Source organism: Lactuca saligna, chromosome 7 (assembly GCF_052625555.1).
Source record: "Lactuca saligna cultivar CGN05327 chromosome 7, ASM5262555v1, whole genome shotgun sequence".
NCBI lineage: Eukaryota > Viridiplantae > Streptophyta > Magnoliopsida > Asterales > Asteraceae > Lactuca > Lactuca saligna.
In genome coordinates this window covers 101,482,634-101,506,077 of record NC_136423.1, presented here as the reverse complement: position 1 = coordinate 101,506,077, position 23,444 = coordinate 101,482,634, and the positions used below count along the sequence as shown (strand labels likewise).

Genomic DNA, 23,444 nt, shown 5'->3' with positions numbered 1-23,444 from the left:
TGATGTAACCATGTAAAACTATTACTATTAATGCAATGTTTTGTTGTACTTTGATTACTATAATGCATGTGTTGTGATACTTGACATGACGTCATCCACCCCAGAACGTTTCCACCGGTCCGGTTTTGGGGTGTGATAGTGTGTTTAGAAAATGTGGGAGTAAAAGAAAGAATGAGTGCATGGGAGTTGTATGGTTGATCATTTTGTCTAGGTGTAGGATTAAAGGTACAAACAAAGTAATGTCACACTTGTGACATAAAAAATGTCACAAAATGCCTTTCTCGATTCATGTGCCAAATTCCAAACATCCAATAATTTTTTCAAGGGTGGCGAATGATAGTCTCGGGTATGATGATTCCAATAACTCAGACGGAACCTACGGTAAAAGACGTTTAAAGTTTCGCTTCTAATTCGTCTTGATTGGACATTTTTCGCGACATTGATAAATTTATGGGTTAAAAAAATTATGATTATGAAATCAAATATTAGACATATGAGTTCAAAAACGTTCTCGGAATTCCCATATGATATGGGCAAGTACCTCAACGGATTAATTCGGTTTTCGTTTATTAAGAAAACCAGTATTATACTTAATACTGATTTGGTTTCTTAAAACAAACGTAACTTCTGCATATGACCTCTATTTTTTATGTTCTTTATATCTACAAATTCATGAGAGTATAATCAATCCAAATTTGATCACAAATTAGTCCTAGGTATACTCGATGCAAGAATTTATTTTTAGCGTCACAAATAGTATCAATTTTTGAGATTTTTGTTTCGATCCTTAGTGATAGACAGTTTGTTGAGCAGTTTGAAGCATTCTGAAAGTGATTATGAGTATTATATATTTAATATACTTTATTAACACTAAATTACATACATTAGGTTTTAATACAACAGGATTCGCGATGGTTCTGCCGACGAACTTTGACCTAAAATTGCTAATTGTTATAAATGGATACTACATCACTTACTAGGGTTGTGTTATACCTTCTAGTTTTAGGTACAGTATTTGTCTTGAGAGATGCAAAACCATAATGACACTACAACTTAGTGTCACTATTACATTGTATAAGCCTACTCTGTTACACACAAAACATAAATCAACTCTAACTAGCAATAACATCTTGTGGACGACTAGTCAAGAGATGGTGAATTAGTTAGAAGCTAATAACGATGAGGGGTTAATGTGTAATTATTTGAATTAGAATTAATCTAGAAATTTATGTAGTTATAAGATAATAACATTAATAATTATTGTTGTAAAAAATGATAACTCCTGTGCATTTAGTTTAAAAAAACAAACAAAAAACAAAAGTGGACTAATTTCTCTTTGGTAATTTTTTTTCTACTAATAAAAGGTAAGAAATGTTCTTTAACTTTCTTATACTGTCAATCAAAAGGAAGAATATACACATATATTTGTTTTTTTTTTCTTGCTTGGTGATTGGATTCACTCAGAGTTGAATTTGAGGAGCGGTGGTTATAGAGGGGCTCTATTATGGTGGATGATTGATTATTGGTGTTTATTGTTTATAATTGTGACCAAGATCCAACAATATATTCTAAGGGTAATTCTCTATAAGAAAAAGTTCTTTTTTTTAATTTAAGTTCCAAACTCCTCTGCTCTTAAAACTAATTTTATTTCTTATTTTGTTAAAGATTTGTAAGACGGCAAAAGCAAAGCCACATTTTGCTCTTCTGAAAGTTACAGAATTTCTAAAGGAATTTCCATATGGGTTAAGGATCATGTTCACTATGACACCTCAACACTCAAAATTGCAGTTCTATGTAACACAACCTAGTGTAGAATATAAGGTTGTGGGGTGTCTTAACACCCTTACCGCACCACTTCCTCCTTTTTACCGGGGGTAAAATGCCAACGGTATGTTTCCACCGTTTTCATTGAGACTCTTTCTTTCTCTATTCTATCTTCTTTACCCTCTTTTTACTCTTCTCTTTACCGATGGCACCATACCTTAATACATAAATTCATAGGCAGAGAATTGATTGTTGGGGAAGAAATCTAGTAGCATCAGGTAAAAAGTTTACCACACTTTACAGCTACAAGGGTTTGCATTTTTTACCAGCTACAAGGGTTTGCATTTGGTCCTTTTATTCTTCACAATTGATGAGACTAATAATGAACTTAAGGCAACAAAAAACCCAAACCGCATGTTTTCAAACACATAAAAAGATTTACTAAAAGCGTGGGCCAATCAAAGCAGAAAAATGTAGAATACATTAACCCAGAGAAAAAAAGATTATAATGGGAACAAAATTCGAAAAGTAACTAGAATTTTATCAATCATTTTCAGTGACAAAAATTCAATAGTTAATGATTTTATATCGAGAGTTTTAAATAATTGAAGTGATAGCGAAAATTAAATAAGACGACCAAAACTTTTAACTTCAATTTCAATTTTTCAGAGAACTAAACTAAGACCTACGAAAAAGACCACGTAACCACCCTGAGTTATTGAACAAAAAATAACACCAACACCAAATCATTAAGAGTAGTGGGCACTTTGCACAACAAACATGAAAATATATTCTTTTACTAAATTGATTTGTGGAAGGATACTGAAACGGATAAGTATTGAATGAATAGCAAGCAAACGTCACACTCTGAAAAAGACATAATAGCAACAGACACAGTTGATCCAAAAATCAAAAGCAAACGTAACATGCCATGCAACTAAAACTCGATGCAATCTATTTTTCGATTCCGAGCTCCTTTGTGATATCTCTTGTCAGGCTAAACTGCATGGTGTTGTGCCATGGGAATAATGTCCGCGTAACTGGAAGCTTCCTACGCAGATCCTGCGTCACATACAATTTGGAAACAAATCTTAAATGCAACAAATAATAACTTACTTTTTCCTCAACCTATCATCCATTTCCGTGCTATAATTACTAAAACTAGAATGCTAGAATTGAATAGATTTTTTAAAGTAAACGACTATGCTTCCCTGCCTTCATACAATTTATTATTTCTCACACTCCATTCAATCCTTTTAACACCACTAGTAATCCTGCCACCATGCACCACAAAGGCTTCCTCCTACTCCTACTCGAGCCATTGAACATACCATTAACTTACCCCTTATCCTTATACCCATTTGCATCAGAAAAAGATCCAACGACAAGTATTATCAAATGCTCAGCACAGTAAAAACTGCTTACTCATGCTTCTTGTTAACAAAAAAAAATTTAAAATATTAAACAGCAGTCACATGATTTGAAATACTGTGGTATAGCGGTTTTTTTATATTATGTAGCACACACATATATTGTTTTCTTTGACTATTATTGTTGGTAGCTAATAAAGTAACAGCATTCTGCAAACAGACAGGATGTACAATTACCATGTTTATATCCTCTTCTACCTTACCAAATACAAAATATATATATTCATCTTAAAAGGATACATTTATTTTTTCTAGGACCAAGTTCACTTAAGTTGGGTCTAAAGTCAACATCAACATATATAATATAATGAAACAATGTTTTTGAATAATGGTAAATAATAATCATATACCTAACAGAATAGATTAATGAACGCATAAATGAGTGAGTACCTTAAATGTGGAATCTGGCAAATTGGAATAAGATGTCTGCCAATATGCAAGCAAATGAAATGTCAGGAATAATCATGTTAAATGAATGGTAACTAAAGTAGGAAGTGAAGACCACCCACCTCAAGAGAACTCATATACTCCGTCTCATGGTGGCGAATAATGTTGGCCAATGAAAAAGAAGAATCGTCAGGAGACTGTAAAGACACACAGCAGGGCAGACGTTAACAGGAAGGATTTCAAGAAACAAACCTAATAATGATCACAGATAGTACTATAGTATAAATAAAGACACACTGCCATAGGGATCACATTTTGGGATATTTGATCTGACTGAAGAGAAAAAAGACATGCAGTTGGTCCATTAACATATTTATAAATAGACCGACACCGACAGGCAAATGAAAGCGCTATAACTTCCAGCTTTTCTGTAATCTCTTATTTGGTCAGTCGGTCATCAATGAGTGAAATTTTAAAATCAGATTCAGAAAGAAAAGCAAAAGGTTTCATTTGAATGGAGCAAGTAGGTTGTTGAAAGATGTTGTTTTTGGCAACCAGTATTTTCCATCAAGTTGGTGCTCTGGCCTCTTTCATAATTCAAAGTTCATTGCATATTTTGGGAACTAGCACTTGTTGGCGGCATTGTATTGTCTATGCCTCATGTTTTGGTTATGTAACTAACTTCTTTACTTCTTTACTCTTTGGACTTATACCACTTCCCCGGTGATTATTTTTATTTGTAAAATTCATCGCTGTTCTTAAAAATAAAAAATTAAAAATTAAAATTTAATGCGGAAAGTAAGAGTTATAAACCAGAGAAAGAAGGTTTTCTCCATTAAGTCCTAATCTTTTTCAAATTTGCTCTTAGTTTTTTGCCCCCAAATCTATTCAGACAACACTTACCAGGGCCTTAATCTGCTAAAGTGTTACTTAATAACACAATTAGATGGAACCCAAAGCAGTTTAGGAACTGATTATGTCTACATGGAGTCATGGACCCATCCACCCTTCATCTGCTCTGCTTTCAATAACATTGCATCCTACGGTCCTACCTACATTTTAGTACTGCATTCCACCCCACCTAGATTACTTTTTTACTTAATGCAGAAAGAATGACTTAACAGATTCTATGGTGATGCAGAAAGAATGAATCACCATCACCTACAACAACTAGCAGCATATAGTTCTTCAGCTGGACAAAGCTTTGATGAGGATGAGGAGGGCATTCAAGTCTTTTGCACAGACGAGCCCTTGTCCCATCTTTTTCCATGGGGACAACTTTTGTCCCGTTAGTCCAGAAAGGGGTCTTTATGGACTTAAACCCCAAGGTCAAGGTAAAGAATACCACATGCAGGTGAGGTGAGTTGGCATAGCAACCTGGAACATAGTTGAATCCTTGCATTCATGTTGTGCCTCTAGCTGGACATTCCCTTCTTCAAAATAGTGAGCACCCACCTGCATTGCATGCACAACATAACACTAAGCTACTGTTTCTTTCTAACTTACTTAATGGACTTATTAAATCAGAGAGCTATATGTATTGTACATGTTCCTTTTTTACTTGATGCAGAAAGAATGACTTAACAAAGAAAGTCAAGAATATCAAGCTTTCCCATAAAGTTCAAACTTTGTCCTCATTTATTTTTTCCTTCCATTTCACCACATGTGCGGTTATTTTCTCAGGAAAAAAAAAAAAAAAAAAAGCAAAAACCATTTTATCTTTTATGGACAAAGAATAACGATACCTGCATTTTTCCTCTTACTTCCACAGTTTGTAATTCATCCATGAACTCAATGTTCCATATTGAGCGCCAACTTCCATTACTAATAATAAGGTAAAAGATGAAAGCAGTAACATATATAAGATTAGTTTCCCAGATAAACAGAATCAAAACAATAATTAAGGGGAAAAAGCAAGAATAAAGAATTTAATTAATTAGAAGAAATAAGGTAATACGTGTTATGTACCAAAAGTTTTGAGGGCTGAGTCGAGTAGCTGTAATCAAGACGACAAGTTCAAAATCAGATCCAGGTTCTTCCACATCTTTTCCACTGATACAGTAAACCGAGCAGACACCTTTTGGGTAAGCTTCTGCAACGTACTTACACACTTCTGCATCCAGTGCACATCTGCAATACAAACACCATTTTGTACAAAACAACAAATCCTCAACAAACTTTGCTTGTTATTACTTGCTTCAGTAAGTCAGTCCACTACTGATCTTTACAGTTTCTAAGCACAAGGGAAATCAAAGATTGATTACTAACAATGAAAAGGCAAGTTCACACACGAGTCAAAGTCTAGTAACTAACCGAACTGGAAGGAGTAATATAAAATAACTGTGAATTACGAGACCATATACACTTCAAATAACAACCTATTTCCTCATACTGAAGAACAACATTCTACCATGTTTTTTCAACTCAAGGTTTAGGGTGGTTACATCACACATCTTTTTTGCACAATGACAATGATTGTGTACTGCTAACATCGTGTGGATTCATTTTCATGAGTCAATCAACACTACACTACTCAAAAAGAAAGGCGTATTCAAAGAAATCTAGACAAGAAGGTTACAGATATCTAGACAAGAGGTGGGTTACCGGTACTCTTCTATGTAGGGGGTTGGAAGTTCCTCATCTTTAGCTGGTCTTATATCTGTACAGATCTGAACCAATTTAGCATGTCATCATATATATTGCAAGTGAAGAACGAAACAAATAAATTACTTTCCCTAGGCATCAATACATATACATCATTTAATTCATCATGCTTTCGATAAGAGACGTATCACATAATTGGGATGAAAGAAGCATTACTTTTTTACCTTATGATATAGTAAGGGATTCAGTGTAATGTAGCACTTACATCTATTAAATTACTTCTTAAATAAATAGTGCCTGCAATTATACAGAAACCTCCCTCCCTCCCTCTCATACCAATATTTTTTGTATTTTTTCCAAAACAGAAACATATTAAGAGAGCATGAAAGAATAGAATTCACTGAATACAAAAATTCCGGAAATCTTATGCTACTAACTGATTTCAAGAACCAAGCAGAAAGTAACTGAGTTGCGTTTCTGCCCTCCACTCTAATCCTAATGGCAGCAGCTGATGACTTCATAACTATGCTAACAATAATAGCCTCTAATCACTCTAAATCTTATGCTACCCGACTGATTGTTTAGAAGGATCTAGAATCTGTCGTGGGAATTGGAATTTGAAGGAATTCCAATCTTTTGATTGGCAGAAACGGAAAGAATTTCAGTTTCATTCTATTTTATCTTTCTATTTGGTTTGTATCTTTTGTCAATTGATTCGGAATTTAAAATGTGACTTTGACAACATTACTATTTTCTAACTTTTCATCAAAAAAACTTTTTTAAATAAGAAAAGAGATATCTATAATATATTAACTTTTAAATTGTAATAACTACTTCTGGTTTAAAATTTTAGTAATAAACTAGGTAAATGTATACGATGACAAATTACAAAAAAATTACTTAAACAATAAAAAATTCAACACTTAATAATAAGAGAAGAAATAGATTTTCAGTCTCTGTTAGAAAGTCCCAGAAACAGCTGCTATTGTTCGTCATGTCAAACACTTTCTTAGCTGTTTTATTTAATAGGATGGACACAATTCCCATTTTTAAAACTCCCAATCTTGGCACCAACACGGAGCATCACAACCATAACCATTGTAGTTCTGCCTTGACTCAATCCTAGCCTCTTCCATCTTTATGATGCATGTATGGGCTTGATTTAGTGAGTAGGGTAGTGTTTAGGTAAATTAAGTTAGAATAACCACCACAAATGTATGGAAAGAAATTGATAGATTAGTAACTCAAGACCTATTAAGTTGTATACAGGTGAAAACAATCCAAGACCTATTGGATTGAATTCGTATCAAGTCAATAACACGTCTCAACTATGACAAATAGTGAACCCTAATTGTCAAAAACAGCTAGGAGGCTTTATGAAGCAAAAAGTAACGGTTTTTAGCATTAAAGATGCCTTAAAAACGTTGCCCTAGCCTTCATGCAACCCTAATCTGATACGTGGGTTACCACGTACAACCCAACCATTTAGCCCAAACCACCTTCTAGCCCATTAGTAATCAATAATCCACCACATTTTGGGCTTTCATGATCCATGCATTGATCACTTTATAAATTGAAAAAATTACAATCCAATTTGTGATGGTATGGAAGATTACAAAAATAGAGAACAAATCTGGAAAACAGAAGACTTTACGTCTGTATCAAAAAGATTAGAGAGAACCATATATATATATATATATATATATATATATATATATATATATATATTACAGTTGGTCAAGATTTTAGTGTGGGACGGGTGTTACCTGTATCAGAAAATCAGAGAGAACAAGTTGAGTTGAGTTGAGTTGAGTTGAGGGAGAACTAATGTAGAATAGATGATGCAGGGATTGAGTATGGGTTGGGTGACAACGATGGAAGTCACTTCTATTCTGAAATACTAGGTTAATACTTATTTTGTAATTTAATTTATTAGGTTTAATGGGTAACTGTGTGTGTGTCATTTAAAGAAGCTATATGATGATGGAATTTAATTTCATGGGTTTTAGGAAGAATTCTTGAATTCATTTTATTGGGTTATCTATTTCTTTGTATTTCAATGGAATTGAATTCCCCACGCCTCGCTGGAATTCATTGGAATTTAATTCCAATTCCTAAGGCCGAATGCAGGTTATAGATTGGCTTGGGCGGTACCACCAGTTTGTGGTTCCTTCTCCAGCGGGTAGAACGGGATGCAAGAATGATGAAGCTGGAACGGGTTCACAAACCCGTGAATCTTTCCCTCTCTAGTCTCTACTCTTTCTGTCGTATCAAAATAGAACAGCACAAATACACAATAAATACACTAAAAAGATTTACAAGACTAAAATCTCACTATCTAATAAAACGAAGAAGATGAAGAAATAGAAACCCTAAATCGCCAGAGAGAAAATGTGTATGCTGTTCTTTTTAAATGAATATATAATGTGATATTAGGTTATGTCATCCGGAAGACACATATGCATTTGGCCCATCTAGTTGCTCCATCCAATCTTCATGCAATCCATTCCGCAGCCCATATCATGTGTGTGTGTGTCTATATATATATATATATATATATATATATATATATATATATATATATATATATATATATATATATATATATATATAATTTGTATTTTTTAATTATTAAAAATAATGATGTGGCGGGTTGAGTGGGTTGGGAAAGATAGGGTTTCCATGTGTTGTGGGTTAGGAAAGATGGAAGAGAGAGGAGGGAGAAAAGCTGATGTGGAGCTGATGTGGCAGTGGGTTGAGTGGGTTGAGAGGGATGGACTCCCTCCACCCTTACGGTGTGTTTCAATGGTGTGCTTTGTTGCCAAATGGACGCAACTCAATTCCATCGGATCCTTCAGATTCCATGTTAGATGGATTTCACCATTTCTTGGGGAGCGTGGAAAGAATTCAATTACATTCTTTATATTCTATATTAAAAAACCAATATACCCTCATTATATATATATATATATATATATATATATATATATATATATGCACACACAATAAATGAAAATTACTTGCATATAAATAAAAATTCAAAATTTATTTGATTTTTATAATTAATTTCAAGCCATTTCCTACCAACCGGGCGGCTGACGGATTCCTATAGATTCCAGTTCCTTTTAAAAAATTCCAATCCTTCCAAAAACATTTGACAAACTAAAGACAGCCTTATTTTTTTTTAAATGGCTGAGTTGCTATTTTTTGCACTTAATCATTCTGCATTTGACTAAATGAACTATTATTGAAGTCAATCACACAATGTAGGAGGTAATTACCTATAGTTTTGATGAGAAGCCGAATATATTTGCTTTCATGCAAAACACTCGAGCAACTTAATTTGCTGGATATTTTGGCATTAATTTTTTTTAAATGCCAACTTTGAAACATATCATCAATATCTCTAACTTAGCAGCAAACAGATAATATTATGTTGCACTTACTTGTTTCACATGGTCAATTTTACCAACTTGTGCAGTCCTAGGATCAAGATATTCATCCTCACTGATCTCGCTAAACGAGGAAACCAGCACCTGCAAAGATAGTGTCACACAGAGTGAAAGTGAGAGTTGGCAGAGTGTCAACATCAGTAGCTATACTATGCTCTAAATGACTGCAAAAATATAACATCACCAAGTTATTTTTTATTTGTAAATAAATAATTCACAAATGGTATATGCTAAGTAAATCAATTCACACTAGTTACCCGCTCATCAAACTCTAACTAGAAACAAATTAGAGATCGCATTGCATGGGCATAATCTCCAAAACCTTATTCATTGATCACAAACTTCAACTTGTATTGAATATAAGAATGTCATTCAAGAAATTAGCTAGCCAAGAAGTTATAACTATTAATATCCCAATAGTTATAATGCAACAAACAAAACAAATACAAAAACAAAAGCCACACACCAACACAAACTAACAAAAAAGCATGAAACCGCGCCATGTTATTAATAAACGTTTTGCATAATTAGTGAAAGTGAATCTAGTGCATAATGTTGTGGAATGGAGAAAATAGTGCAAAAGCCTTATATTAGTAACATACTATCTCGAAACTATCAAAACACACATTAAAGGAACGATTCTCTCAACTAATGGAATACTTTGAAGCTGTAATTTAGAACACAATTCTTTTTTCAGGAAGTTGTGGACAAGTCAAGCAATGGTTGTCGTCTTACCTACTATATCACATTTTGAGAAGCTATTGGGCAAAATCCTTTTTCAACAAAGGAGTTACCTTGCTTCAAAACTTGGCTTAGGAGTCATTTTCGTAAAGTATCCGCTTTTCATAATCACATCACATGTACATGATATGTATGTGATTTTAGAACGAATAGGCAATTAATTATCTTAGAAGAATGATGTCAAGTTTCCAGCCATTTTAGCCTTGATTTTGAAGGGGGGGGGGGGGGGGGGGGGGGGGGGGGGGGGGGCAAGATCAAATATTAAAAAGAGACAAAAAAAAATTTGTCCAAAAGAAGATGCTAACTTTTTCTGAAAGAAAGATTGATGTTTTGGTGCAAGTTGCTGAAAACTTATTCTGAAAGAAAGATTGATGTTTTTGCTGGATTTTACTGTTTTGGTGCAAGTTGCTGCAAACTTATTCTGTTGATTATTGGCCAACTTTTGTGACAAATCTTTATCTTTTAGATTTGTAATTTGACCAGATTCTATATTTGATTTTTCTCTAAATATTAGAGGCTCCAGCCATGTATCAATCAGATTAAGATGATTATGAATTCGGAGTTATCTCTATTTTGCCAAAATCTTCATGTTCTTTACACACCTTTGATCTTGGTGGTTTGAAGTGTTCCCTTTGTCTTCAATCTTGATCAATTAATATCCTTAGTAGATTAGAGAGGTGGATTCCTGATTCCTTTATCTTTAATTTGGTGGATTTTTGTTCCTTAAAACATTAGAGTGGTGGAAATTCATATCTTGTATTTCCGTTTTACTTAAGCCCCATTAGAGTTCGTTTCCACATATCTTCTTCTTTCTTCAAGTTGCTGTCAAACACTTATAACGTCACATTAGTGTGCTGTTGACCGAGAACAAAGCACTATATATATATATATATATATATATATATATATATATATATATATATATATATATATATATATAGGGTGAGGTTCAATAGAGAACCATAATTAACCAAGGAACCAATCTTTTTTTCAACTTTTAGAACTTATTTTTTATCAAAAAAAAATTAAAAATACAGAAATTCATAACTTTTTATCCTTTTTTCAATGATATCAAATTCGATTTTTTTTTACGTCAAATTCACAATGTGAATCTTTCACATTCACAACGTTAATATATGAATTTAGATATTTTTAGATTTTTTTTCGATAAATAATAAGCTCTAGAAATTGAAAAAAAGATTTGGTTCCTTGAAGAACCAATAATTATGGTTCTCTAGTGAACTTTTCCCTATATATATATATATATATATATATATATATATATATATATATATATATATATCAAGAACACCAAACATGTCATCAAGAGGGTTTGTATGACCTTTTGGTAGTGGTTTTGCCAACAGATGATCTTTGTAGGGTGATGTGACAACTTCGAATACTTACAACTCTCATGATTTTTAGAATGAATTTTCTTTGAATTAAAGAAGTGAGTGTAGCAATTTACTTTTGGAATCATCACCAACAATAAGTATGTTGGCAGCATATAACAGCAACATTATTGTTTGTGACCATTTTCTTTCAAGAAAAGTACTGAGTGATCTATCATCACGGAAGTTTTTACGGTTTGGAGAAACACAAAAAACTAAACTCAAGACAACACGTCTTAGATGACTCATCCAAAACCAGAGGTTGTTATAACTTATGTCATTTTGGTAGACTTTTGGCGTGTGGACCAAGCTTTTCATCATAATCCTTACTATACATCCGAGTATATAGCCTCTGCCAATCAAACCTTATACGTACACAAACCATGTAGTTTCATTTTAATAGTATCCACCCACTTCCAACCAATACATTATGACACAACCATGCTAAATGAGCAAAGCAATCTATAGAATATGATAACTATCCATAGATCACATATACCGTATAATCACTAGAAGAAAGATGGGAATCGAATAGGTTAGAAAAAAACTAGTTATCTTTTGTTTATCAGTTGTCTTACGTTATGCTTTTCTTTCTGTTAAGTAATAGAAATATCACGGCAGAAATATTAGAGTGAGGAGTATGAGGCACATCTAAAGGAGTTGGCTTGACTAACAAATGCAATCAACAAAATGATTTTTTTCTTTCGGTACATTTTGTTGACAAATCAAATTAACATTTTAATGTCAAGCTATCATCTTGTTAAAGACTACAGCCCATGGCTGGAAGGTCTAAAGTTTAATTTCCATATAAAGGAGGTTTTCTGCATGATGCATGTGAACTAATTGAGCAAAATATGAGACACATTGGTTATACACCAAAAAACAACAGTTTAAGGATCTTCTTCAGATGTCATGTACTATTCAATTAGTAAGAAGTTATATTTTGGGGGACAATGAATTCTTGAGATTTAAGAGAAAATCATTAATACTCTAGTCCAGAGCCTTTTGTGAGTTGTATATCAGCTTCATTTGTTACTATAATCTCTCTATAGTAAGTTTCACTCGCACTTTTCTTCATGATGTTGCCACCCCAACACTCTACTTATAATCACAAAACACTTTTATTAGCAAAATTCTGGTCATTTTCATCATTCATCGTTAATTCTTTTGCTTTAGTTTGAAACTCAAACATTTATTGAAGTTCAAGCTCATTTCATGCATGGACCCTTGAGTATTAGATAGTGATAAACATAATGTTGAAGAGTTCTAGATTTAGTTGCATATTCTCTATGAGTTGTTTCAATTAGGTTTATCATGTAATCATCAACAAGTTGTTTATATCTTGGATCATGTTCATAACTTGTAAACTATGAGAATTAGGTCAACCAGTGATTTCTTTCTTTTTAACGGGAGATTTCAGAATTATTTTATGATGCAATATGGAATGTGAGGGTTTTGCGGAAAAATTATCAACTACAAACATAGAAAAGACATACATCGCCACTTCGATCTGGGAATTGGAGCGAAATAATATGCGTTTTGTTGTAAAAGGGGAATGCCTCTGAAGCCGCCATTTGATACGCATTGTCATCCCTTAAAACCGATCTTAGATCTACAAATCCCCACAGAAAAGAATCAGGAAGGATATTGTACCAAAGAAACTGTAATTATTAGAGGAAAAAAAAAACAGAAAATTTGTAGTACATGTTTGAGATTTAAAGGAAGATATTCAGTACCTTTAGCGACGTATTGGATTTCACCGGGGGGAGAATTGAGGAGAAACCATTTGGCAATGTCGATTTTCTGATTATCGCTGAGCTCTGTTTCTTGATGTTCTTCTTCATCTGCCATCGTTGACGATGTATCTATGTGGGAGATTCGTCGATTTTCTGATTGAATTGGGTACTTGTCTGAAGTCAGAATGGGGAAAATTAGAGTGGACTTTTTTTATTGCTGAGGCGATGGAAAAAGTTGTGATGGAAATACAGGTGCGTAGGCGCTCGCTTCTCCCGTGCTCGCACAGTTAAAAATCCTAACGGAACGTCGAAACACCTATATAACCAATATAGATATAGATATATCTTTCCTTTTTTAAATATAATAATAAGGTTGTTAAATTTATATAATAATTTTCATAATAAATTGATATAATATATTGATTATTTTAAATTATATGATAATATATACATTTATTATAACTTCATAATCTCAATCGTTTGAATAATTTCTATCCGTGAGTTACAAATGAATAAAATTAAATATAATATATGGTTTAATGTTGATTATAGTTGTTGATATTATTAATTAATTTTTTAAAAATTTATTTTCTTAATGTTTTAATTTTTATCATTATAATTATTTAAAACATCAAACATTATTTTTTTATTTTAAAGGTAACATTATAATCATTTATATACAGTTATTTTTAAATACATTTTGTAAGTTATTTTAAACTACTTATTTGAAAACTTTTAACAATTATAAAAATACATTTAGGAAATATTTTAGTTAAATTGAGATTACAATTTAGTTTTTATTCATTTATCACTTTTAATTATTTACAAAATATTCTTTGGTTTTTTTAGTGGAACTAAAATTTATATTAAAGTTGACATTGTGTCACACCCCAAAACCGATAACGGCGGAATACGTTTCGGGGTGGATGACGTAGTGTACAGTATCATCACAATTGTATAATAGTAAAAGCAAGAAACATACAACCATTTCATTTACACAGTAAGTGTATTTACAAGTGTGTTTTGTAATGTTTGACCAACACCAAAAGTAAACAAAAATAAGAGATGGGTCTTGCATCCTCCATCATCTCCAAAATGCTGCGGCTGTACCTGTCTATCTTTGACCTGAAGATACAAGTTATTTTGAAAAGAATATCAGCATAAAGCTGGTGAGTTCATAAGAGTTTAGTGTGAGTACTTGTATAAAAAGCATTAGAGTCATTAGCATGAAAACTGAAGTTTGAAATTGTAAATAGTGGTAAAACCTAGAAAATCCCGTATTTTCCAGAACTGTATAGTAAATGAAAATCTTTAAGAAATATGTTATTTCTATCTTTGAATGCCATTTATCATAGAAGTGTTATAGTGACTCACCATTAAGTAATGTAATATAGTGAGTTATTCTTGGAGTATATAATAGTGGTGCAGCATCCTTTAGTATTAGATACTTATTTACTTCGGGATATTACTTCATCTTTCTTTTAGTATTTTAGTGCGGTTATAGTGTCTTTCTTGTATGTTCCCAATAGTGTGAGTAATAGCGGATACCCATGACCTTCCCAGTCATGCATAGTGTAGTAGAGTAAAGGCATCCCTGGGCCTGAGCGGCTCGGACTGAAGTTATCAGTCGGGATGTAATAGCGTCTGCCCCGTATAGATCTATACATATAGTGTCGTCTTCCTATCGGAATACTTCGGGCATAGTGTGTAGCGTATAGAGTATCCCGTAGTGGATTAGTGAATTATCTCATGATTAGTGCATTCTCTTGTATTATAGTGTAGTAATCTTTCGTATAACTTGTATTGTATTCTCTTATTAGTGTATTGTTTCATAATAGAGAGAATTATAGTAGTGTAGAGTAATAGTTGAAACAAGGGATAGAGTCCTTAACTATACCCATTATAGTTAATTTAGTGTGTGTGGTTCTAATCAAGTTAGTGATTCAGGTAATTAATGAAATAAAAAAATACTCATAATCCGTACTAATATACGAGATATATAATTAAAAAATCAATGACAGTCGGATGGATAACCACTACCCTAAGCCCACAATCAAACAAGAAACAGGAAATAAGGCGAGCTATCGGTCCTAAGTCCTTCAAGTCTTACTTATATAAATATATTAGTATGATTACATTCTTATAAAGAGTTATATTAAACAAAAGTGTTGTACGAAAGGAACATTCAAAACTTGTTTGTTAATCCAAGATAGTTTTGAAAACAATTGATTTATTTATAAAGCATAGTGATAAATCACATGTGATTTGAACTACAGGTTGTGAATCACATGTGATTAATTATGAAATCTGAAAAATAGTCTTGTATAACTTTTTATAAACATGTATATTCAACTTGTATCTCCCCCCTAAAACATATAAAACATTTGAAAGGTTCATTTAAGGGGTATGAACTCACCTGAAATCGCGGAAATCGGGTGAATCGGGTAAATCGGGTAAAAGTGTCGATTGAGTGTTTGGTACCCAATAACCACTTGAGCACCTCCTAGGACCCTAATGTCATATGAAATATGTATTTTATAAGAAGTTAATCATCTCATGCTTTTCATTATAGTATTTGGACATTCTAGCATCGTTTTCGGGGTTTTAAGGCCTAGAAGGGGTTCCCGGGAGTGGTACAAAGTCATGAATGATTTACGGGAGGGTTCACGAGCTCACTCCTTTGGAGTTTATGGCCCAAAGGCCATCCTTTGGGAGTTTACGGCCGTAAACCCCCTAGGCTTGGCCGTAAACTCTTGTGGCACTCCATAATGTATGATTAGGGTCTTATTTCACTTCCTTAATTTAGTGGTATGTGTCTTGGTCTATTATAAGGGATTAAACATCATAATTTGTGACATTTTTGGGGAGTTTATGGCCAAGACTTGTTCTTGGGCCGTAAACTCAAGTAAACCCTTCAAGATGTATGTTTTAATGGTACAACAAAGTCTCATACACCTTAGATAAATCCTAGAAGGCCCTATAGTGAGTTTGGGACAATTTGGCATACATTTTTGGGGAGTTTACGGCCCAAGAACATCCTTGGCCGTAAACTCTTCATTTTGTGCTCAAATGTGAAGTTTAATGGTACAACACACTTCCAAAGGCCTTAGCTAAAATCCTTACATGCATTTGAGGGGTTTTGGGACTTGTTTGACACAAAAATATGGGTGTTTACGGCCCAAGCTTAGCCTTGGCCGTAAACTCCTCTTTTTGCCATCAAATGATGTTGTTTGATGCATTTAAGCCTTCCTTGTTGTCAAGTCTAAATTGCCAAACACCCTAGATGAGTTTTTGGGACATTAAACAAGTGTTTTTGGGGTGTTTGAGGTGTTTACGGCCTAAGCACATGCTTGGGCCGTAAACTCCTTTTTACATGTCAAATCCTTGTGTTTTAGTGTCCAAAGTCCCCTAGGTTTATGCCTTAACTAGTCCATAAGCTTAAAGGAAGGAAAAACAAAGTTTTTGGCATGATTTTGGGGGTTTACGGCCTATGAAGCTTCTTAGGCCGTAAACTCCTTTTTGGTCCTTGATTCTTATGATTTTGGACTCTAAAAGCAGTAAAGTATGTTTAGATTAAGTTAGGGGATGAATCCTTACGTTTGGAAGTCGGAAATTCGCGGATTTGGAGTCGATTTCGGGTCTAGAGAGAGAAAGTAGTGAGAGAGAGAGGTGAAAGTGTGGTAAAAGAGTTCAATTGTAGTGTTCAAGCATTTTTATATGTCTCGGGTATTGTACCCGATACACGGCTACCCGATGCTAAAGTTTAACGGGGTTAAAACTTTTTACCCGGGTGAAGTGGTTGAAATAGTAATACAACTCTATTAGGTTAAACTAGGTTAACACGTACGAGTTATATTGCTTATAATGATCTTAGGACATGCATGTAATTAGTATTCGGATATTGACGATTCCAAATATAACATAAAATAACGTATGTTGACGCATTCCGTTAGTGAAAATGGGATTTGTAACGGGAATAGATTTGGGGTTGTCACACATTGTAATGCGCAGAAACACCTATACAGTTGAAATCTTTACAAATATATGTTTTTTTATATAACAATAACGTTGTTGTTAAATTTGATATAATAATTCGTATACTAGATTGATATAATATATTGATTATTTTGAATTATATGATAATATACACATTTATTATAACTTTATAATCTCAATCGTTTCAATGACTTCTACCCGCGAGTTACACATGAATAAAACTAAATATAATTTATGGCTTAATATTATTTATAGTTGTTGTTATTGTTAACTAATCTTTTAAAATTTATTTGCTTAATATTCTAATTTCTATCATTATAATTATTTAAAACATCAAACATTGTTTTTTGATTTTAAAGGTAACAATATAATAATTTATATAGAGTTATTTTTAATTATTGTTATTGTAAGTTATTTTAAGTTACTTATTTGAAAACTTTTAATGATTATAAAAATATCATTAGGAAATATTTTAGTTAAATTGAGATTACAATTTAGTTTTTGCATTTATCACTATAATTTATCATTTTTAACTATTTACAAAATATTCTTTAGTTTTTTAAGTGAAACTGAAATTTATATTTAAGTTGACATTGTAATGTTATATTTATATTCACAATTTAAATATTTTTTTTCAAACTGTTCAAAAGTTGTAATTTTAAACTGATAATGGTTTACATTTAACATCATATTAAATGTAGTAAATTAAGTATAATATGTTAAAAGTTAAAGACATAACTTTATAAGTAGAAGTAAATATATTATTTTAAAATTGAAATTTAGTTTATTTAACCTTATTAAACAACTTATAATAATTATTAGAAAGACACTACAATTTATCATTTTTAACTATTTACAAAATATTCTTTGGGTTGTTTAAGTTAAACTAAAATTTATATTTAAGTTGACCCGGTAATGTTATCTTTAAATTAATAATTTAAGTATTTTATACAAATTGTTCCAAAATTGTATCTTTAAAATGATAATGATTTACATCCAACAATATATTAAAATTAATAAATTAACTATAATATGTTATATGTTACAAAACGTAACTTTATTAGTAGAAGTAAATATATTATTTTAATATTGAAATTTAGTTTATATATGATTACATGTTAGGTTTGATATTTATTTAACCTAATTAACCAAATTATAATTATCATTAGAAAGAAATTGAAAAGTCATGGGAGTTTCAAATGAATGTGGTGAAAGGAAAAATAGATGAGAGTTTCAAATGAATGTGGTGCAAGGAAAAATGCTAGCTTTATAAGTATATAATGATAGTGGGCCAAACGGATTGAACCAGAGATGCAATTGTTGGTCTCGAATAAGTTTCAAAACATCCCTTTAAAAGGAAATGTCTCGATTTTTTTGATCGGTCCAGTATGGTCTTGGGCCAGTATTTTTAGGTCTAGTATTTTTAGGACTTGTTCCCCGAGTTTAACAAAAGAGGAGAAGAGAAGAGAAAAGAAAGTCATGAGAGAAAAGAAGAGAAATGAAAGAAAAACAAAATTTTCTTTTGTGCTCCTGAGTTTGAGAGAAGTGGAAGGAAAATGAATCATTTTGTTCTTTCTTTCCAAATCCTCCCAGATCAAAATGAAAGTTAGGAGGAAAGTGATCCTCCCATTTCCCTCCGCTTCATTCCACTTCCCTTCTTTAATGAAACTCGAGAACACCAATTTCTTTTATTTTCTTTTCATTTCCACTCATTTCCTTTCCTTTCTCTCGTTAAGTTGAACTCAGGAACGGGGTGTTAGGGATTGGTCTTTTTCAGTCCGGTCTCACGGTCTTTCCGTGTGTCAATTCGATTCGGTCTTGGTATTTTTTGGTTTTGTATTCCGATTTCGAGTTTTTCATTAATAAATATGTGATTAACATCAAAATGATAGAGTAAGATTTATTAAAAATGATACAGGTCGGTTTAATAAAAGAAAAAATTTGATAATTCATTATTAAAAATTGTGTAATTAACATAAAAATAGGTTTATAAACTTTGGCTACCAGTCTCGAGTCTGAGAAGGGTCGGTCTGAGACTGGTCTTGTGTCGGTCTCGGAATAGTTCGGTTTTTTTCGACCGATCTCCGGCCGATATTTTTTTGGTCCGATCTTTTTCGATTTAGTCTCGGTCTTTTTTTTGGTCTAGCCCATAACTTTGTGCATGTGTAGATCGAAACCACACTGATAAATCCTCGGGATGATTGATGTGACCTTGGTCTCAGATTTCTGTGAACTTCGGTACCGATGGTTTAATCGTTCCTGCAAGGTGATATATGTTTGGACCTAGATAGCCCAATTAAAAATGGATTACTAGCCAAGGAGGTATGCTTTACTAATTTAGGCTTTGGAGTGTGCTTGATTTCGTGGATTTCGGCTTAAAATGGGCTGGGCCGATTTGTTTTGGCTACATGGAAGTTGTAACCATGTTTTTTTGGACTTGTTTGTGCTCATGGAAGAAATTTGAACTATTTCCTAGTCTTGTGTGTGGCGTGGATGAAAATTGAAAATTTTTGGGGAGTTTCTAGTAGTTATTGGACAGTAGTTAATGAACTAGTTAAATAAAAACTCTTAATGATGAGTCTTTTCACTTTTGTAACTCATGCCTCTTAATGATGAGCCTTTTCACTTTTGTAACTCATGGCTCCTATTAACTATATATAGGGCCGAATTCTATGAATAAAAGATCACTTGAACTTGTTGCAATTTGCTCTATTTCTCGTATAAGATAGGTTTCTTATCGTGTGTTGTGTTGTGTGTCAATAGGTCTTGTCATTCAACCTAATTCTTGCTTCAATAGGTCTTAAGGTAAGAATTGGGATCCTCTTCTCTACCCTCACAATCTCATGTACTACCTCTCTCTGTCTCTCTCCCCCATCCAAAAATAGCCCCCCATACACGCATCATAAGTGGTATCAGAGCCTAATTTCTATTGGGTTTTGTTGAGTTCTTATTTAAAAAAATCCCTGCTAAGTTTGTTTGATTTCAATTCCTGTTCAGAAATTGTTCTCTAAAAATGTTGCGTAAGTTGTATGATGAAAAAGACATTAAGGAGGAAGAGGAAATTGAAGAAGATGAGGAAGAAGATTCTGATCCTATCTATAACACCGATGGGGAAGGGGAATTTGTTGTAAGAATCAACTTAGTGCCTGGAGAATAAATTGTTGAAGAGTCTAGCCCTATCTATGACACTGATGGGGAAGATGATTATGAAGAAATTGAAGAAGAAATAAATTTCATGGCTGGAAACGAAATTGTTGAAACAATTGTGAAAGAAGTAGATTTTGTTGTGACAAACAAAATTGTTGAAGAAAGGGTTGAAGAATCTGAAGAGGTGGAACAGGTTCTTGACCACGAAAATGTGGTTGTGGTTAAGAAGGATGATACCTATCTTATAAAAAACTCTCTTTCTAAGAGCCTAGAAGAAGGAGTAACCCATCAAGTTCCAAGTTCCAAGCAGTTACGAGGGCGGGAGTTCATAATGCTTGGATTCCTATTCTTGTGGTGTACCTTCAGTTGGGAAGCCATGTTATTGGAACAGGTTGTTCATCAACCCACAAGTCCTAATCTTGTTCTTGGGAAAGTACAAAAATGGAAAAAGTAACATGGTGGCGGATGCACTATCTCGACGTTACGCTTTACTGGCTACACTCAATGTTCGCTTGCTAGGCTTCGAGGCGTTGGAAGACTATTATGTAAATGATGTAGATTCCTGAGGCGCACGGGGGACTGGGGGGTGGGTTAGCAGGACACTTTGTAGTAGATTCCTATTTAAAGGGAACCGTCTTTTCATCCCGAAACACCCCATTAGGGAGTTATTGATTCCTGAGGCGCACGGGGGTGGGTTAGCAGGACACTTTGGAGTAGTAAAGACTTTGGAGGTGTTGAAAGAACACTTCTTTTGGCCCAAGATGTTGGGGGATGTAACTAATATCGTGAGCAAATGTTTGACGTGCCACTTGGCTAAAAGCTCATTCAAACCGAGCTTATATACTCCCTTACCCGTCCCAGTTCTCCCCTGGGAGGACGTATCCAGGGACTTTATTGTGGCTCTGCCCCGAACTCAAAGGGGTAAAGATGCAATTATGATAGTTGTGAACTGGTTCTCGAAAATGGCCCATTTTATTGTTTGTCACAAAACCGATGATGCATGTATGGCTGCTGATTTATACCACCGGGAGATCGTCCGGCTGCACGGGATTCCCAAAACAATAGTTTCTGATCATGACTCCAAATTCTTGAGTTAATGTTGGAACACATTGTGGAGGAAAGTCGGGACAAAGCTTTTATTCAACACATCACACAACCTACAGATGAACGGCCAGACCGAGGTCACGAACCGAACCTTGGGCACTTTACTACATGGGTTGGTGAACAAGACACAGAAAAATTAGGATGTGAAATTAGCGCACGCCGAGTTTGCTTGCAATTGTTCTCCTACCTACGCAACAAGTCGTTCTCCCTTCGAGGTTGTTTACGGCGTGAATCCTTACTTATCATTAGATCTAATCCCTTTGATCAAGGAAGAGTTAGTCCACAAAGACACAGATGCCAAGTTGAAGTCCATGATGAAGCTACACGCTCAAGTTCGTGATCGTATCGAAGCCATTAATGCCTCGTACAAGCAGAAGTCCAACAAGAACAGAAAGGCTCGGATATATTTAGAAGGTGATATGGTTTGGGTTCATCTAAGGAAAGAACGGTTCCCCGAAAAGCGCAAGAACAAGTTAATGCCCTGAGCAGACGGTCCTTACAAGATAGTCGCACGTGTGAATGACAATGCCTACAAGGTGGAACTCTCGGGAGAATACGGAGTGCACACAACTTTCAACGTCGGAGATCTCTCCCCGTATCTTGATGATGATGACCTTACGGAATTGAGGTTAATTACTTTCAAAAGGGGAGGAGATGATATATGTATGGACCTAGATGGCCCAATTAAAAATGGATTACTTGCCAAGGAGGTAGGCTTTACTAATTTAGGCTTTGGAGTGTGCTTGATTTCGTGGATTTGGGCTTGAAATGGGGTGGGTCGATTTGTTTTGGCTACATGGAAGTTATGACCACATTTTTTTGGACTTGTTGGTGAGCATGGAAGAAATTTGAAACATTTCCTAGTCTTGTGTGTAGCATGGACGAAAATTGAAGAGTTTTTTTAGAGTTTCTAGTAGTTATTGGCTAGTAGCTAATGAACCAGTTAAATAAAAGGTCTTAATGATGATCCTTTTCACTTTTGTAACTCATGGCTTTTAATAATGAGCCTTTTCACTTTTTTAACTCATGGCTCTTAATAATGAGCCTTTTCACTTTTGTAACTCATGGATCCTATGAACTATATAGGGCCGATTTCTATAAATAAAGGATCACTTGAACTTGTTGCAATTTTCTCTATTTCTCATATAAGATAGGTCTCTTATTGTGTGTTGTGTTGTGTGTCAATAGGTTTTGGCATTCAACCTAGTTCTTGCTTCAATAGGTCTTGAGGTAAGAACTAACCCTATCCTCTTCTCTACCCTCACAATCTCGTTTTCTACCTCTCTCTCTCTCTCTATCTCTCTCTCTCTCTATTCCATCCAAAAATAGCCCCATACATGCATCACAAGGTCACAACGGAAAGAAGGTTGTCAGCCGTTTCCCAGGAGGAGCTCCCAGAAAGACGCTCTAATGGTCAAATCAGTTGAGTGAATTAGGGTTTTGGGAGTATTACTTGGAGAAGGCTACTTACCTGTCGGGGCTGTGAGCGTAGCCTTTTATACAAGGCGCTCCTGATCGTCTGTACAAGACAGGATCGCCAGAGGCAACAAGATCAGGGGTGTTGATTGGAGGATCGTGCTCCTCTATCTATCAGAGCATTGTTATTGGTTTTGGAAATAGTGCCTTGGTCATCTGTTTTGTCATTTGACCGTATCATTTGTCTTTGTCACACCCCCAAACCAAGGATGGCGG

General features: G+C 34.0%; 1 protein-coding gene across 1 annotated transcript; it reads right to left on the bottom strand.

Moving 5' to 3' along the window:
* Nucleotides 1-2,545: 2,545 nt before the first annotated feature.
* CPA (Subunits of heterodimeric actin filament capping protein Capz superfamily) lies at nt 2,546-13,732 on the bottom strand. Its single transcript, XM_078963184.1, has 10 exons — nt 13,506-13,732; nt 13,266-13,381; nt 9,632-9,721; nt 6,186-6,250; nt 5,550-5,711; nt 5,327-5,405; nt 4,959-5,036; nt 3,704-3,778; nt 3,585-3,620; nt 2,546-2,826 (listed from the first exon to the last, which is right to left on the bottom strand). Exons 1-10 carry the CDS (start codon nt 13,618-13,620, stop codon nt 2,719-2,721), a joined length of 924 nt encoding a protein of 307 aa, XP_078819310.1. The 5' UTR covers nt 13,621-13,732; the 3' UTR covers nt 2,546-2,718.
* Between the last annotated feature and the right edge of the window lie 9,712 nt (nt 13,733-23,444).